This window comes from Lissotriton vulgaris, chromosome 3_2, assembly GCF_964263255.1.
Source record: "Lissotriton vulgaris chromosome 3_2, aLisVul1.2, whole genome shotgun sequence".
NCBI classification, from domain to species: Eukaryota; Metazoa; Chordata; class Amphibia; order Caudata; family Salamandridae; genus Lissotriton; species Lissotriton vulgaris.
In genome coordinates this window covers 274,537,071-274,554,434 of record NC_141690.1, presented here as the reverse complement: position 1 = coordinate 274,554,434, position 17,364 = coordinate 274,537,071, and the positions used below count along the sequence as shown (strand labels likewise).

Below are 17,364 nucleotides of genomic sequence, written 5' to 3'. Positions count from 1 at the left end.
CTTCGGCCAGTGACAGAATTAACAACACAGGGTTTGGCTTATACGCAGCAAGGCTACGCCAAAATATCAATTAACAAATACAAATGCCAGTACTGCACCTTTCTTTAACCATTTCTTTGATGGGCAATGAACCGAACAAATGCCCTAAAAAAAAAAAAACTTTATTTATACCAGTTTACATCAATTTATTCAAAACCTCTCAGGTTAAAAATACTTCATTGTTTAGAAAAAACACCTTTTACCCCTCTAAGTTGCCCTTTGGAAGCCCATTTCGAAATTGCACTTTGCACACACTCTCTAATCTACAGACTCCCTACACATCACACACACTGTGCCCGATTCATAATCCTATTCTACTACTCACCACATTCATACAACCCCACTTACACCTTTCACACAAATGCCCATCCTGAGATGCCTCAACAGATTCTTTTTCTGACAAGACACACATTTTTTCACTTCTACAAAAACAACAATGACTTTAAAAGCACAAGGCCATCAGCTACTTTGAAAACAAATCAAATCCTGTACAGAATTAATCTTTTTGATTGGCCTAGAATACCGTGGTCTACGAGTTTCGAATTCCACCCTTTCTGGGGATTCTCTTCAGGACCAAAAATGTCTTGTCGGACAGTCAAAGCAAGTCATGAGCACGTCTCTATAAAGTCATTTGTATGGATGGGCGGGTCGCGCCATCTTGTAGGAAAGTCTCAAAATGCATATGAACAAATCTCTACTTGTGAGGTCTATTCCCGGAAGATGACTATTCGCCTCCGAGGCTCCGTTTTTTTTTTTATGAATCAATGCCTGAATCAAACACGGAGGGCTCCGTAGGCAGCTTCCGACAGACGTTAATTGACCCGTCTTGGCGCTGTTCAGTCGCGTCAGTGACAAGCATCAGTGTGTTGCTAATAAATTCTCCCTCTTAATGAGGATCCTACAAACCTAAAGTCCAACCCCTGGAAGGGTTACCCTGTTGACGTGTCAAACAAATGCTGTGTACTTCAGTGGGGTTACAAGGGCCTCATTGCTAACCCCCCTCACCCCCCAAAAACACTGCTCTGACATGTCAAACAAATGATGTGGACTTCAGTGGAGTCACCCGGGTCTCATTGCTAACACCCCCTCACCCCCCAAAAACACTGCTCTGACATGTCAAACAAATGCTGTGGACTTCAGTGGGGTCACCTGGGCCTCATTGCTAACCCTCCCTCACCCTCCAGAAACACTGCTCTGACATGTCAAACAAATGATGTGGACTTCAGTGGAGTCACCCGGGTCTCATTGCTAACCCCACTCACCCTCCAGAAACACTGCTTTGACATGTCAAAAAAATGCTGTTGACCACCTGACACCCTCTCCTTGAGGCCGGCAATAAACACACCCGGGTATCAATGCTAACCACCCCTCCCCCCCCCCCTCACCCTCCAGAAACACTGCTCTGACATGTCAAACAAATGCTGTGGACTTCAGTGGTCACCCGGGTATCAATGCTAACCCCCCTCACCCTCCAGAAACACTGCTCTGACATGTCAAACAACTGCTGTGGACTTCAGTGGAGTCACCTGGGCCTCAATGCTACCCCCCCCCCAACCCCACCTCCCCCGAGAAACACTGCTCTGACATGTCAAACAACTGCTGTGGACTTCAGTGGGGTCACCCGGGCCTCATTGCTACCCCCCCTCGCACCCCAAAAACTCTGCTCCCCCTGTGTTCAATGGGTTCAGAGGCCACAACCAGCAGGCTGGCATCACCCCAGGCTCAGCCAGTGAGGCATGAAGTGGATGAGTTTTCTCCATCGTGACGTGTAACAGACATGATCCAAGCGGTGCCACGGTCCAGGGAGGACTCATCAACTCTTACTTTCGTCGAGTGCAACACTGGGCTCTTTAAAGGGAAGGGATGCTCCCATTTACTGCACAATTAAAGCTCGTGCGCACTTTTTAAACAATATGATGACCCTATAAACTACAGAACGACGCCTCCTGCCCACTTTATAAACATTAGGATGTTTCCCTGTGCTCCTCACAGCGCCAAGAAGGCCCTTCAAGCGCCCACTAGCATCCCTGGGCTGCTTGGGCGCTGTGCACATGCGCAACCCTGAACTTGGTACCAAACACTTCCCAGTGTCGCACTTGCACCTGCGCCGTGGACAGATGTGCGCATGCGTACAGCACCCGGCACCACATCGCGCATGCGCACTTCACCCGGCACCACATCGCGCATGCGCATGCGCACTTCACTTTCCCGGCTCGCGTCTCTCTGAAGAACCTGCGCGCTCTCCAACTTGTCCCTTTAAGGATGCCTCCACCTGACACCCTCTCCTTGAGGCCGGCAATAAACACACCGCTCTCGCTGAAGCTGCCCCGCGACCCCCGCCGTCTCCCTCCGAGCCGCACGTACCTCGTTCCGCAGCGGGTCCATCTTGTACACCGCCTGCAGCTGGTTTCGCAGCCGCATCGCAATCGCCATCGGCTCCTGGGTCGCCATTTTAGATCGGCCTCTGGCTTCCGGCTCTGAGGAGGCGGGTCCACGTCGCCATGGAAACGAGCGTCTGAAGCGTAAACGTCACTGCACAGCCCCTCCCTGTGGTCTTGCGCAGTACTGAAGACTGTCCTTCGCCCCCGCCATCTTTGAATAGTTGGGAGTTTACACTTGTTATGATGGGGACCAATGATGACCCAAAAACAGAGTCCAAGGTCACTGTGGTTCGTTTTCTCACTCTTGTCAATATTTTATTATTTTAGGAACCATTATAAGAAATAATATATGCCTAAATCCCTTCAGTATTTTTTAATAGATTCCAGTTCAAGTTCAAGTTCGGGCATTTATATAGCGCACTACTCACCCAGAGGGTCTCAAGGCGCTTGGGAAGGGGTTCATTATTTTTTGAATAGCCAGGTTTTAAGTTCTTTTCTGAAGGAGATGTGGTTTTGAGTAAGGCGGAGGCGAGTGGGGAGTGAGTTCCAGGTCTTGGCCGCCAGGAAGGAGAAGGAACTTCCTCCCATGGTAGATTTTCGGATGCGCGGTACTGCGGCGAGGGCTTGATTGGACGATCTTAGTTGGCGGGTGGGTTTGTAGAAGGACAGTCGAGTGTTGAGGCATTGGGGTCCTAGATTGTAGAGGGCCTTGTGTGCGTGGGTGAGGAGACAGAATGTCATTCTTTTGTTGACGGGAAGCCAGTGGAGGTCTTTTAGGTGTCCGGTGATGTGATCTTGGCGGGGGATGTCCAATATGAGTCTCGCTGATGCGTTTTGGATGCGGTGGAGTTTTTTCTGTAATTTTGCTGTGATTCCGGCGTATAGTGTGTTACCATAATCCAGTCGACTTGTGACCAGTGCGTGGGTGACAGTCTTTCTTGTCTCGAGGGGGATCCATCGGAAGATCTTTTTGAGAGTGCGAAGTACGTTGAAGCAGGAGGATGAGACTGCGTTGACTTGTCTGGACATCGAGAGAGAGGAGTCTAGTATGAATCCAAGGTTACGTGCCTGGTCTGTGGGTGTGGGTGCTGTGCCCAAAGCGGAAGGCCACCAGGAGTCGTCCCAGGCAGAGGGGGAAGATCCTAGGATGAGCACCTCCGTTTTGTCTGAGTTGAGTTTTAGGCGGCTGTGTTTCATCCATTCGGCTACTTCTTTCATGCCTTCGTGAAGATTGGTTTTGGCGGTGTTGGGGTCTTTGGTGAGGGAAAGGATTAATTGGGTGTCGTCGGCGTAAGAGATGATGTTGAGGTTGTGTTGGCGCGCGATGGATGCGAGTGGGCTCATGTAGACGTTGAAGAGGGTGGGACTGAGTGATGATCCTTGTGGTACTCCACAGATGACTTCAGTGGCCTTTGAGTTGAATGGGGGAAGTCGGACTCTCTGAGTTCTCCCAGCTAGGAACGAGGTGATCCAGTCCAAGGCTTTTCCTTGTATGCCGATGTTGCTGAGGCGCTGTATAAGGGTGCTGTGGCAGACTGTGTCGAAGGCGGCGGAGAGGTCGAGTAGTATGAGGGCCACTGTTTCTCCGTTGTCCAGGAGTGTTCTGATGTCGTCTGTTGCTGCAATGAGGGCGGTTTCGGTGCTGTGTTTGGCTCGAAATCCGGACTGAGAGGGGTCGAGGGAGTTGTTGGATTCAAGGAAGGCGGCGAGCTGGCTGTTGACGGCTTTCTCAATGACTTTGGCCGGGAATGGGAGGAGGGATATGGGTCGGTAGTTTTTAAGTTCAGAGGGGTCTGCTGTGGGTTTCTTCAAAAGGGCGCTGAGTTCGGCGTGTTTCCAGCTTTCTGGGAAGGTGGCAGAGTTGAACGAGCAGTTGATGACATCACGGAGATGGGGTGCGATGATGGAGTCAGCTTTGTTGAAGATGTGGTGGGGGCAGGGGTCGGTTGGCGAGCCAGAGTGGATTGAGTTCATTAGGCGGATGGTGTCTTCAGTGGTGATTGGGTTCCAGGCGCTAAGGTTGTTAGTTGATGGAGTAGGATGTGAGGGGCGTGGGGAGGGTTGGTCGCTGGGAGTATTCTCGAAGCTGTTGTGGATGTCGGCAATTTTGTTGTAGAAGAAGGAGGATAACGCATCGCAGAGGTCTTGGGAGGGGGTGATGTCGTTAGAAGCTGCGGTGGGGTTGGTGAATTCTTTGACGTTGAAAAGTTCCTTGCTGTTGTGAGTTTTGTTGTCGAGACGATCCTTGAGTGCTGATTTCTTGGCGGATCGAATCAGTTGGTGGTGTTTGCGGGTGGCTGCCTTAAGGGTGGCCATGTTGTCGGTGGTTGGGTTTTTTCTCCATGTTTTCTCCAGGGTGCGGCATAGCTTCTTGGATTTTTTAAGGTCATCATTGAACCAGGGGGCCTTTTTGCTGGCTGATTTGATCTGGTGCTTTTTCAGGGGTGCTAATTCGTCAGCACTGTGCGTGATCCATTGCTTGAGATTGGTGGCCGCTTGGTTTGGGTCCAGTGAGGGGGAGGGAGGGTTTTGGTTGAGTGATGTTAGGAGTTGGTCGGAGGTGATTTTGTTCCAGTTTCTCCGAGGAATAGGTTGTGGGCGGTTGTGGGTCAGGGTGGTTTTGTAGCTGAAGTGAACACAGCTGTGGTCCGTCCAGTGGAGAGCTGTGGTGCGGTCAAAGGAGATGTGCTTGCTGGAGGTGAAGATAGGGTCGAGCGTGTGTCCGGCTACATGGGTGGGGGTGTCAACAAGTTGTTTGAGTCCGAGGTTGGCCACGTTGGCCAGAAGGGTGGAGGTGTTGCTGTCGTGTTTGTTTTCAAGGTGGTAGTTGAGGTCTCCTAATAGAATGTAGTTCTCGGAGACGAGGGCATGTGGGCTGATGAAGTCCGTGATGTCATCGCTGAATTGAGTGCGGGTACCTGGAGGCCTGTAGATGAGGGTGCCTCTAAGTGTGGTCCTAGTTCAGAAAGTTTGCGGTGTTTTGGAGCTCGGGGTCGCTGCTTGTCAACGTTGAGTCGCACACGTTAAAATATGTGTTGCAGATCCATGTCTGTGAGAGGTGAGTAGCAAAGTAGTCTCTTTTTTATGTCTGCCTAAGAAAAGGTCGGTATGGAAATAAACAAAGGACTACCACGTGGCCAGGACTGGGAAGTTCTTAGGTGTGAACTCTTGCAGAGCTCCAGCAGAGAGTGAATACTGGTTACAGCATACTTCATACCTGCCAACTCACACGGCGCCACCGTGTGACACACAATATGGGTTCCCATCACAAGGTCTCCCCGTGCAGAGCCGATATCACACAGTGCTGGGGAAAACAAGGGGACAGTGTTGGCAGATTGGGCTATTTCCCGCACAATTGGGCAACATTTATCCCAATTGTGCGGGAAAAACCCATACCGGGCGGGTGGCTACTTTTTGGGCTGAATTAAGGCTAGTGTGTGCAAAATACTGGCTTGGGTGGCGCCGACCGTGGCGTGCGCCTATCACAGTGGTGCGTCTGTGCTGGCGAATGAGTGGGCAGTGCACGCTAAAATGGTTGGAGGTGGACCCCCTGACTGGCCAGCCTGTGCGCGCACTGACATAACCTTCACCCTACCTGTGAGCAATAAGTTCAAGTTCAGTTTAAGAAATTTTTATTTTGTTTAAATAAAGTGCAATACAAAGATAATACAATAAGTTCAAGTTTAAAATTTGTATAGCGCACTACTCACGCAGAGGGTCTCGAGGTGAGTTGTCCCTGCCCCCCAAACACACATGCTGCATATCACGTAATTGTCACCACCACCACCTAGCTTGGTGGTAGTGTGTGCGGGCCGATGTGAGTCCCCAGGGCTGTCAATCTTGTAGCGCGCGAAAGCGCTACCAATGATTGACAGCTGTGCGCGGCACTGACTGTTCCTGATCCTGAATGGGGAGAGGTGGAGGAGGCGCGGGAGCCTGGCAATGGTAAGGATGGGCGGCCGGTCCAGGGGGTCACGGCGGCGACTGGGTGCTGCTCGCATGGCTCCTGGGCTCCGGCTGGCGCTGGCGTAGGCCTTTGTGCACCCTGGCCACCTTCATATGCTCCAACGCGGTCTTCTGGTGAGTGCAGCAATGTGCATGTTGTGGACCGAGACCTGCAATGTTTGCATAGATTCTGACAGTCATGCATCACATATGTCAATATGCATACATACATCAGCATACATACGTACTCTGACATCTTCTATAAATGCTTATCCTTGCCCCTTCTATACAAACCTACACAGGTGTTGCTTCCATTGGTTCAGCAGGTGCAGTGGCACCGGGCACAGAGGCCCGAGAGGGCTCACTGAACCCTGGCTGTAGCTGTATTTCACAGTTCAACTAGTGGCCAAGGGGCTGATTTCCTTCCGTGACGTAGGACCTATGACACACTGGCAACGTCACAGGACATACACCTACTCGACATACACATAGCTATACTGAAAAAATATAGCTCACAGGCGTTTGTATAAACATTTACAGAGTGACTTACATAACTGCATTCCTACAGCAACACATACGGGCACATATACAAATGCTCGCATTTACTTACATATATACACTGGCGCACGTATACCCACTCAAACTCAAGCTTAACATAGACACACATGCACAGCCATGCATTCATCAGACTTCATAAATAAAGCATACACACGCAGAAAAATATACCCAACTTGGAGACAGCCACTCCGAATAAATGTATGTGTATGCACTTTTATTCAGTACATACTTTGTATGATTGTAAAATTGTATGCTCGTACAATTATATGCTGATGGACGTGCGTGAAACATTGTACATGATTACATATGTAGTTATCAGACTCCTTAAGCACTTATTCTAATTACTATGCTGGTGCGCCTCGCCTTTTGCCTCTTTGTATGTCTACTCCTTTACTGAAATATATGCACCTATGTTGTCTATGTTCTAGCCTCAAATGAGGTAACGTGGGTGACTAAAACATAGAATGATGTTTTGAGTTCTAAAAATAATTTTGTTGGTGTCAAGGCTAATGCTCATTCACGTCTGTCTGCCGTCATTGTAGAAACAACAAAGCTATTTTCATTGGCATGCATTCAAAACACGATGCACGCCAGTTGTATGGAACTGACAGTTCGCAGAGGGTCGGCTTTGTGTGCGAGCTTTGAGCATTACCAGTATCTCCACCATCCTCAGGAACGCCTTCTACACCTGTTCTCGAAAATAAAAAACACATTTATTACAAAATGTAGATAAATATCTTCACTACATTGAGACCTAACGCCACTGTTCCTGAAAATGCTGGTTGGGAACAAGTTGGGAGCGAGATCACAGTCTGACCACAGTCAAATAGTAAGTGAAGTAATATATTCTCTGCTTTCGTTTTGTAAATCAGTCACTGTTATGCGGCCGGTAATTGTTCGCAGGGCAAGCTCCTTTCAGTGTTCTCATGACTCTGCATGTGTCTAACACCAGACAGGATCAGGCATTTATTTTTTACATGTCCTGCCGAGTCCTAGGGTGTCATTGCTCCAATCCTTTTAGGGAGGTCATAGGCAAAATATACGAATCGACTTGTTTTCTATTATGGGGAGGCTGTTTTTCAAAGACACACATAGCGCACTGTGTAAACTAAAGTTCTACTGCTGCTATCATTTGCCCTTTGTGACCCCGTCATGGTCTGGTAATTTTACACTGTCAGTGCAATTTCTCAGTGGTTCTGAAAGCAGCAGTGGTGATCACAAGTGTAAAATCATGTAGGATTAGATTGTGGGTATACAATCGTTTGTCAGTAGGATCAGGTGATTTGTATCAGTTTCATTTTCTTTTCATAGCTTGTCCTTGCTTAAATGAATGTCATTTCTTATGTTTATCTGTTTACATGAACTTATTTTCTTGAGTTTGCTCGCAAAAAAGTGTCACTCTTAGTGTCATACATTTAACAGTTGAATGTCACACATAAGCACTCTTGAAATGTGGCAACTATGCAGTCTGTTTTCCTGTTGAATAGTGCCCTTCCATTTCTGGTGCTTTGCAATAGTTTTAAGATCTTCGTACAGTTTCTCGTTGCTGAAATGGCTGTAATTTGTTATATATGTTTCCCTCATCTTCATTGCTTGATTTTTGCGAGTGAGAAAGTGTCACTCATAGTCGTTGAATGTCACTCATAATTACAGTGAAATTATGAAAATGTCACACATAAGCAATCTGAAACCTTGGCAGCTATGCACTGTGTCACTTTTCTCTCAGGTCTCAGACTGTCAGACCCAGCCTGGTGGTGCAGCCAGTGCTGCTGTGGCCGTCGACTCGTGGGGCCTGGCCGCAGCATGTCCCCGGTAGCTTGTCTCCTTTCTGGTGAAGAATTGGCTTAATAGTTTAGTCTGCCCTGTTCCCATGATGCACTGGGCCAGGGACAGACTGATTTGCATATAGCCAGGTTCTGAGCTGGGATGGTGCAGTGAGATAAATAACGGTGATGGATCAAGCCCTGATCTTTGGACTGGGTAAGAGTGGTCTGCTTAATTCAGACACTCTGTTCATCACCACCCCCTTTTCTGAATCGTTTTTGGCCACTATAAGTGTGGCAGGGTATACTCAGACATGAGTCCCTTTCTCACTGCACCATCAGGATTCAAGCAAGCCGGGCCGAAGAAGGCTGAAATGCCAGAAACCGGTCCCCGGTAGCTTGTCTCCTTTCTGGTGAAGAATTGGCTTGGTAGTTTAGTCTGCCCTGTTCCCATGATGCACTGGGCCAGGGACAGACTGATTTGCATATAGCCAGGTTCTGAGCTGGGATGGTGCAGTGAGATAAATAACGGTGATGGATCAAGCCCTGATCTTTGGACTGGGTAAGAGTGGTCTGCTTAATTCAGACACTCTGTTCATCACCACCCCCTTTTCTGAATCATATGATAAGTAAAGCACTCTGAATAAGATGTCCTGGATAGACTTGTTATCTTTCATGTGAACATTTGCTGTTGTAAAGTGTTCTGATAACTTTAGATCTAGCTATTGCTATATAATAATCTCAAATAAATAAGTGAAGGTTGCTGTGCTACTGTCTGTGTGTTATCTGTTCTGTGTGAGGGAAGCACACATTGCTGCTGCCTTCAACACATGGCTGTGGCCGTAACGCCACATCCTCTCCCATAGGTGGTACTAATATTCAATTTAGGCAGAAGACTGCACATTTTGGAAGCTAAAAATTGTACTATTTAACGTAATTACCTCTTAAAGTACCCCCCAAACAAAATACAAGTTAAAGCAGTAATTATTTTAACATGGGTTTGTCTCTGAATCTCCCTCTTATTTGTTTCCAAATGTTGACAAATATGCTGTGGATGAAATAGAAGTGGAGATTGTCAGACTCCATTCGCGAAGGAGGGAGGGGGCTTGAGGGCTATGGTGTAAACGGGGGCTACTAAGCATTACCTTTGGGAGTTCCTTAAAATACAAATTAGAGGGAGCAGTAATTAGCACATAATACTATTTCTGCCTTTCTCAATCTCTGTGTTTTCTACTATTGTAGCTTTAGCAGTGCCTGTTACAAGTTGCAATGTCACAGTGGTGACAGGTCATGAAAATGAATAGCATAAACACAGATTCCCAGTTAACCCCCGTCCACTATCTGTATATTGAATAGAATTTGGATACATTTTTTAAATGGTTTCTGATGACTATTTCTGCATAAATTGAGAGTTGCGAGTTTGGGCTGGATTTTGGGCTGAAACTGGTCTGATTGGGCTTATTTTGGGCTTATATTTGAACTGCTTTGGGCTTGGGGTGGGTCTAAAAATCTGGGAACACTGCAAGAACACAAGCATCCGCAGACCGTCGGTGGGGTCGTGTAAGGGGGGATTTCGAGGGACGATGCTAAGGGAAAATTAATTATTTATTTAATTTCCTCACTGCATCGTCTCTCGAAATTCCCCCTTACACGGCCTCACCGCTGTTACTTGCACGGACCACGGCTGCGGAAAACCACTATAAATAGTGGATTTCCAGCTCGTTTTCCGAGGCTTTTAACTGCTGGCGTCCAACAAAGGGGTGTGAAAACCCCCCAGTACATCGGCAACGGCCTTAGCAGGCTTACTTTGGGGGTGGGGGAAGGAGTAGGGGAGGCTTGGGGGCAGGGTATGGTTCAAAAGTGCCTCATAGGTACTTCTCAGCACGAGGCCCGCCCCCTTCAAGGCCCCGTCCCTCCTCACACAGTAAAAATGTGCTCAAGTTGGCAGGTATGATTCATGCCAACATTTCAACTTCGATAAGAGGGATAAGCAAACGCGTCTTCAATGGCCTGTATTACAATTACACAAAATATGTCATAGGGGTAACTGGGAGAGATATTTACCATCTTCAGAAATAACCTGTGCATCATAGAAATAGGTCATACACACACTTGCAAGTAGAATGTAGTATTCTCACTCCCAGGAAGTGGGGCGTACGTGTTAAGTGTCATAAATGTATGGCAAATCAACATAATGGACCAACATATATGAGCCAATACACCTGGAAGAAGAGAGTGACAAATACATGGGGTAATGCAGATTACATCAAATTACAAAGAAGTGTTCTTCCTCACATAATACACTAGTTGTGTTCTTGTTGTAATATGAGCCAATATTTGTGACGGATGTATGACGTTAGAACGCATACTTTTACCACGCATACCATTACAACGCGGTATTTACAACGAATACCGTTACAACGCATAGCGCTTAGAGGTGCTGGATAGTGGTAAGTATAATTTTCTATTCCAACTCCAGTCCCCGTGGACACTAGGGAAGGTGTTGGATAGAAAATTAAACTTATTCCCTATCCTAGAGCGCCCCCCAGCGCAATACGTTGTAATGGTATGCGTGGTAATGCCTGCGTTGTAATGGTAGTGCGTTGTAAAAACTTCGTTGTAACAGTTGTATACCATTTGTGACCGTATGGTAGCACAAATGTACAGATCTGTACACCTACATGATGAGCTAGTGATGAAGATGAGGTTGGGAGAGCGAGTTAGAGCAGATATTCTTGTTCACACAGTGCAGCAGTATATTTGCATTCAACTTGTGTGGAAATCTGGCGGCACAAAATAGTCTGTGTGTTTCCTTGAGAGGTGACCTAGTGACAAAAATGTGAGGGTTGTAAAGATGAGCTGGTCATAAAGATAAGATTGGCAAATTGCAGCAGAGACAATATGGTTCTTATAAAGCAGATGTGTTCTGTATGTCACCTGCTTCAACTTTTGTCGCATCAAGGAATATAAACTAATAGACAGTGAGTTGCTGCAGGGACATTAGACCCCTGGGGACAGAGTCCTCTCAGGTCTACAACCTGGACACCTGGGTACCATCACGTGTGTGGGGAAGGTGAAAGGCAGATAGCATGGGGAACAAAAGGTATCTGCCTTAGACACAGAAGAACAAATGTGATAGCTAGGAATCCATAGAATAAAGAGTGACTGTATTACACATCTGGCTCTGTGTCTTGTTATGGCATAAAAATTAAAGACAGCAGCAACAATTTATTCGCAACAACATTTTGTTAAGGTTTCAGAAATAGATATATTCAAGCAACAATGGGATTCAAACTCGGGCAGCACTGAGCAGAGAGCTATTCATCAGTGAAGCATATCGCCAGGACAACATGTTGCTTAATATAGACTTCCATAGAGAGAAGCTATTTTGATACATTTCTAAGACCTACTAGTGAGGGCTGTGTGTTTGGCTTTTTTGCTGTCTGCAAGAGAGGTTTTTGAGACTGTCATGGATAACTGACTGCTTTTTGCGACTTGGAGACATTCATTTTTGCGGCTAGGATTCCAACTAAGGTGGTTCTTGTTCCTATCCCTTCGGCATAAACTGAGGTTGATGCATGTTCCTCTTTGATGTACTTGCCTGGGTGGTGCTTTAATAGTGTGAACACATTTTTCTAACCGATACTAAAATGTCCTTCGTAATAGTCATTGTAATGCCGCAGTAGTAAAAGAGACTTTTCCAGTTTTGCAAGGCTTGAAAATGAAGGCAGCTAGTAACATAATTTTTTAATTAGGATCGACTCTCTCAAATCTCATAAATTATTTTCCCTATTAGGATTTCATTGTCCGCCATGCACTGATATTGACAAAATTGTTTATGAAGGCTTTCTGCTTCAATCACACCTGGAAATCAAAATACTAGAATTTCAAATTTTTCCAACATAGCTTTTAGTTTAGTTTCAGGGTTCGAGAATGCGAGAAACTTGAGAATGTCATCTTTTAATGCTGACACTGACTACATCATTTATTTCACGCATTTATGTGAAAATACGTTGCTTCGTTTTGAAATTTTTTGTACTCTAATGAACCAAAAAGATAATTTTTGTTGGCCACCTGTTTGGTCATTAGGCCAATATAAAATTTCATTTAGTGGCGAATGATTTTCAACACCAATTTGTAGCAAATCTGCAGCTGTAGCCATAATTAATGTGTTGCTGAAGAGTGGAAACATGTATAATTGTGGCCTCACTTTGAAGTAATGTATTGAAATAATCAAAAGTTGCAGCACACCTTGAACAAACATGAAATCAAGTTTTGTCATTGGGTTTTTGAAAAGCTTTACATTTTACTGTTCTCGATCACTAGATTTTCCCTTTTTCTTATTTCCTTCACTGTGCTCATCAAAGTTGGAAAGAAAGTAGGATTTCTATGAGTTCCATTGCTTTAGCGTTCTCTATGCAGACTCTCCCAAACGTAGCCCCCTAGTATTGACATGTTTAATCATTTTCCTGACTTCTGTCTCAGGAAAATGCATATACTGTCTCAGGAAAATGCATATACTGGCTGGATACAACTTTGCGCTTCACACTTTTTTCAAAGTGGTAATATATGTCTAAGAGCATATCATCAATGGACAGATAGTGCTTTTGAAGCCTTTTGCGCACTCAATTGGCATAAATGACATGGACAACCAGCATCATACACCTTTGGTTTCTCATCCTTTTGTCTACTTCTGAAGAAGAAAGGCACTGAATTCACCACTTACAGGCACGGGGACATACCCAAATAAAGAAAGAAATGATCATTTTTCACAGTGAGTGAGACACTGATATCAACCCTGGGAGGGCGAAGACACTGAAATCACACCTGTTTAGCAGGTAATAAAAGTCTAGAACCACCACTCAGATAAAAATAAAACATTGATGCCTGCTCCAGTGATGTAGCCATCGTGTCATGAGCCTTAGTGCAGGGAAGACAATGGACCCTCTAGCTAATTTCTGAATCGTAAAATACAGCAATACTCAGATTTTGGGCCCGCCCCCAAGCTTCTGGGCCTGGTGCTTCTGCCCCGGCTGCACCAATTGAAGCTATGCCCCAGGCCTCACCTGCATCCAGTGATACTCTGGTCTTTACACTGTCACCTTCCCTGTCTCTCCTCTGGACGTGCACCTGCATGCTATCATCATTATCCGTGAATTCCAGTACACAGAGCAACAGACTGCAACATACAATTATCATTTTACGAAATTGAATGGTTGCAACGTGCTGCTATTATTGTCAGTTATTTTAACTGTTTTGAATGAATTACTGAAAAACACTTTTATTAAACAAAATAAGGTCTATTGTACTGTAGGAAAGTGGGTTTCTGTTACAGTAACCCCTTCCCCTCCGCCCACCTTTTGCCAGACTACTGATGCATTTTGACTTGATGCACCCTGGGTACCTGCCAATCAGATTCCCAGGGCCTGTGTTCTTTTCCCCAAACTAACCCAATTGGCATATCTAGCCACAGGTCAGCTCCTGGTAAATGATACCACAGATACCCAGGGCACTGTGACCAGGGAAGACCTCTAAGGGCTGCAGCACTTATTGTGCCACCCTTAGAGGCCCTGTACCTTTACACACACACACACACACACACACTGCCTTTACAGGCTGCATGTTTTGGTGCAGAACAAAGTGAAGATTCGACATGGTACACATCCCTGTGTGCCATGCCTGCAGCCTACTCACTGCCCTTGCATAGATCACCCACCCCTCTAGCTGGGTGCACTATACCAGTGGTGAGGGTACAGATGCAAGAGCCCTGTGCCCATACAGTGTCTAAGTACATGCTTAGACATTGTAAGTGCAGTCCTGCCATTAAGAGTATATTGTGCTGGGAGCTTGTCATTATACCCCACAGAATCAAAATGGCTACACTGAAAACTGAGAAGATTGGTATCAAACTTCTCTGCACATTAAAACCACACTGATGCCATTGTGGGATTTAATGAAAAATGCACACAGAGGGCATCTTAGAGATGCCCCCTGGAAAACGACCAGCCTCTGGTGGGTTCTATGACTGGTACACACCAGCCTGCCACAACGGAAAATGCTTCTGGACCCCTAGGTGGGAGCCTTCGTTCCCTGAGCCCAGAAACAAAGCCTTTCCTGGGTGGAGGTGCTCACACTTCCCCCAGGCCAGGAAGAGCCATCTGTGGCAGGGGAGCTTCAAAGGCCTGGCGGCCTCTGTAATGCGACCCCCAGCCTCTCCTACTATCAAGAGCAGACCCCCTTCCTGTCTCCCCTCTTTTTTCGCGGGAAGAACTAGCCAGCCCGGAAGATGTGCCCACCTCTGCCAACTCCACCCCTTATGTGGGGGAGGCGATGCGAAGCTCAGTCTTCAGTGCTCACCATCTTGCAGATGGCAGGCACATGCGGTGAGCACACCAAGGGTAGTAGTCACCCTAAGGTCAGTAGCCCATTGGCTACTGACCTTGAGACCCCTAAAATGCCCCTAAATACAGTATTTAGGGGCAGCCCTGAACCAAGAAAGCAGATTCGTGCCCATCAGAGGAGACTGTAGAAAACAACTGACTTGGTCCTAGCCCTACCAGCCTGTCTGCAGTCTCCAGAGATCCTGCTCCAAAAATCGTCTTGTCCTGCAGCCAGTGACTTCCGGAACTCCTGGGAGGACTGACTGCCTTCAACCAAGACTGGATATTCTGTGAACGCAGCTCTGTTCAGAAGAAACACCAAAGAAAGACAAGAACGTGCAACAAGAAAAGAAGAAGAAGGACCCAACAGCTGTGCCAAAGCTAACAAGAGGAAGACGCCCACTGACTAGGCCCCAGCCCTACTGGCCTGTCTCCACCTCGAACCTGCCCCTGTGAGATCCCGGTGTGTCCTGCAGCCAACAACCTCGAAAACCCTGGAGGACCTGCCTGCCTTCAAGCACAAAGACTTTGTCTCCTGTGAACACCGGATTTGTTCACCTGCAACCTCTGGCTCCGGCCGGACACCGCAAATCCTCCCCACTCTGCGCCTGCCGTCCATGGCCCGAGCTCGAGTGAGCATACACCTCGAGGAGGTCACCCCGGTGATCCTGACAAGAGATCCTACGACCCCTTACCTGCCTCAAGCCTCGAGCTGACGCCTGCAGCCTAAATCCAGAAGGACCCCTAACCGCGACCAGGAGCTAGTAAGAAGATCCAACTCCAAAAGACACCCCTGCACCCGACCCCCATAGCCTTCTGTTCTCAAACAGATGGTGCCTAACCAACCCCTAACTTCCCAACTTACCCCTCAAAGTGGTGGTCGCACCCAGAAGACCTTCGTCGCCAAACCTGCAGTGTCTTTGCAAACCGGAGGTTTTCCATTGAAAACAACAGAGAGTGGAAACAGCATTCTACACCCTGCCGTCCTAGCGCTGCTGGGGGTGCACCTTTGGTGCTACTTTGTTTCCCCATTTACCCTGAGCCAAAGTCCAGGAGCTTTGCTCCCACAGCCAATTGACCTGCTAGTCAGCAGCCACCAATCGGAGGCCCCCTACCCCCCATTGGATAACATTGGGCCTCAGCACTCTGCATCTGGTCGCCCTAGTGCCGCTGAGGGTGTATCTAGAGTGCATCCTTGACCATGGAGGACCCCTTAGTCTATTGGTCTGAAGTTCAGTCATTGAGTTTGTGAATTCATCTGCTGACTGAGTGTGTACAACAAATGCTTAACACTGTCCTCTGATACTGCCTTTCTGCTCTACCACACTACCACAAATAGAAAATAAGGTTCTATCTAACTTTAGCCTCTGCCTACCTCTGGGGATCCACTGGACTCTGTGCACACTATACCTCACGTTGGTATAGTATATACAGAGCCAGCTTCCTACATGTACTGAATGAATGACTGTATCTAAATGTAAATGTAAATGTCCAGTATTTGTAAAGCGCAAACAATTACCCGAAGGTGTCAAGGCGCTGGGGGCCGTCCGGAAGATTAAACAAGCTATTGCCCAGAGTCACATGGTGCTGGGTAGACCCCTGTCGCCGGAGCCGGGGGTCGAACCGTGATCCCCAGCGTCCAGCGTGAGTCGCCCTGGCCGCTGCGCCACACCTCTATCACTGTACAGAAAGGAGCATTAGAGCATATAGAGAATGTTCATATAATAATCCCATACAGAGATACATGAGGGAGAAGGGTGCATATGGAACTGCCACAGAATCACCAATACTGGATGCTGTTATGAAGAAGTTGGAAGTTATCAAAGTACTGATGGATTCATTCAAGCAATAGAGGACGATGGCTGGACCATCAATACGGGGCATGCTTTGCATTCCATACACTAGCGATGGATCATACAATTTGGCCAAGCAGAGAAGCCTGGATTAACCCCTAATTTTCCAGTTTCACGCTGTGCAATTCACCCACTAGACGGGCCACTATAGCTGACATCAAAGGTTAATGCGTTGTCCTCAATTCTTGGAGTGGGGGAGATTAATGCTTGTGTGTCTAGCAATCAGCATTTTATTTTTGGCAGTTTTACATAGCGCAGACAAAACAGTTCTAAACTCTTTTTAGCTTGTGCTGTGTGAAACTGCCAAAAATAAAATGTTGATGTATGTCACACACGCTCTAATCCCCTCCACCAAGATTTAAGGAAAAAGTTTTGATTCCTGGTTTTCTAGTTCTATGCTGTGCAGATGGGTAATTACCTCTTACATCAAAGGTTAATGCTTTGT

The 17,364-nt window shown here is 46.9% G+C and overlaps 1 protein-coding gene across 3 annotated transcripts in view; it reads right to left on the bottom strand.

Moving 5' to 3' along the window:
- The window catches only part of PCGF1 (polycomb group ring finger 1), a 174,431-nt gene extending 171,843 nt beyond the window's left edge, over nt 1-2,588 (bottom strand). The window contains exon 1 of one of the 3 annotated variants that reach the window (XM_086964573.1): nt 2,404-2,588. In XM_086964573.1, coding sequence (XP_086820699.1) covers nt 2,404-2,490 — 87 coding nt within the window. In that variant the 5' untranslated portion in view covers nt 2,491-2,588. The remainder of the gene's footprint in view (nt 1-2,403) is intronic. The other 2 variants (XM_086964572.1, XM_086964571.1) reach the window with 2 other exon arrangements.
- Between the last annotated feature and the right edge of the window lie 14,776 nt (nt 2,589-17,364).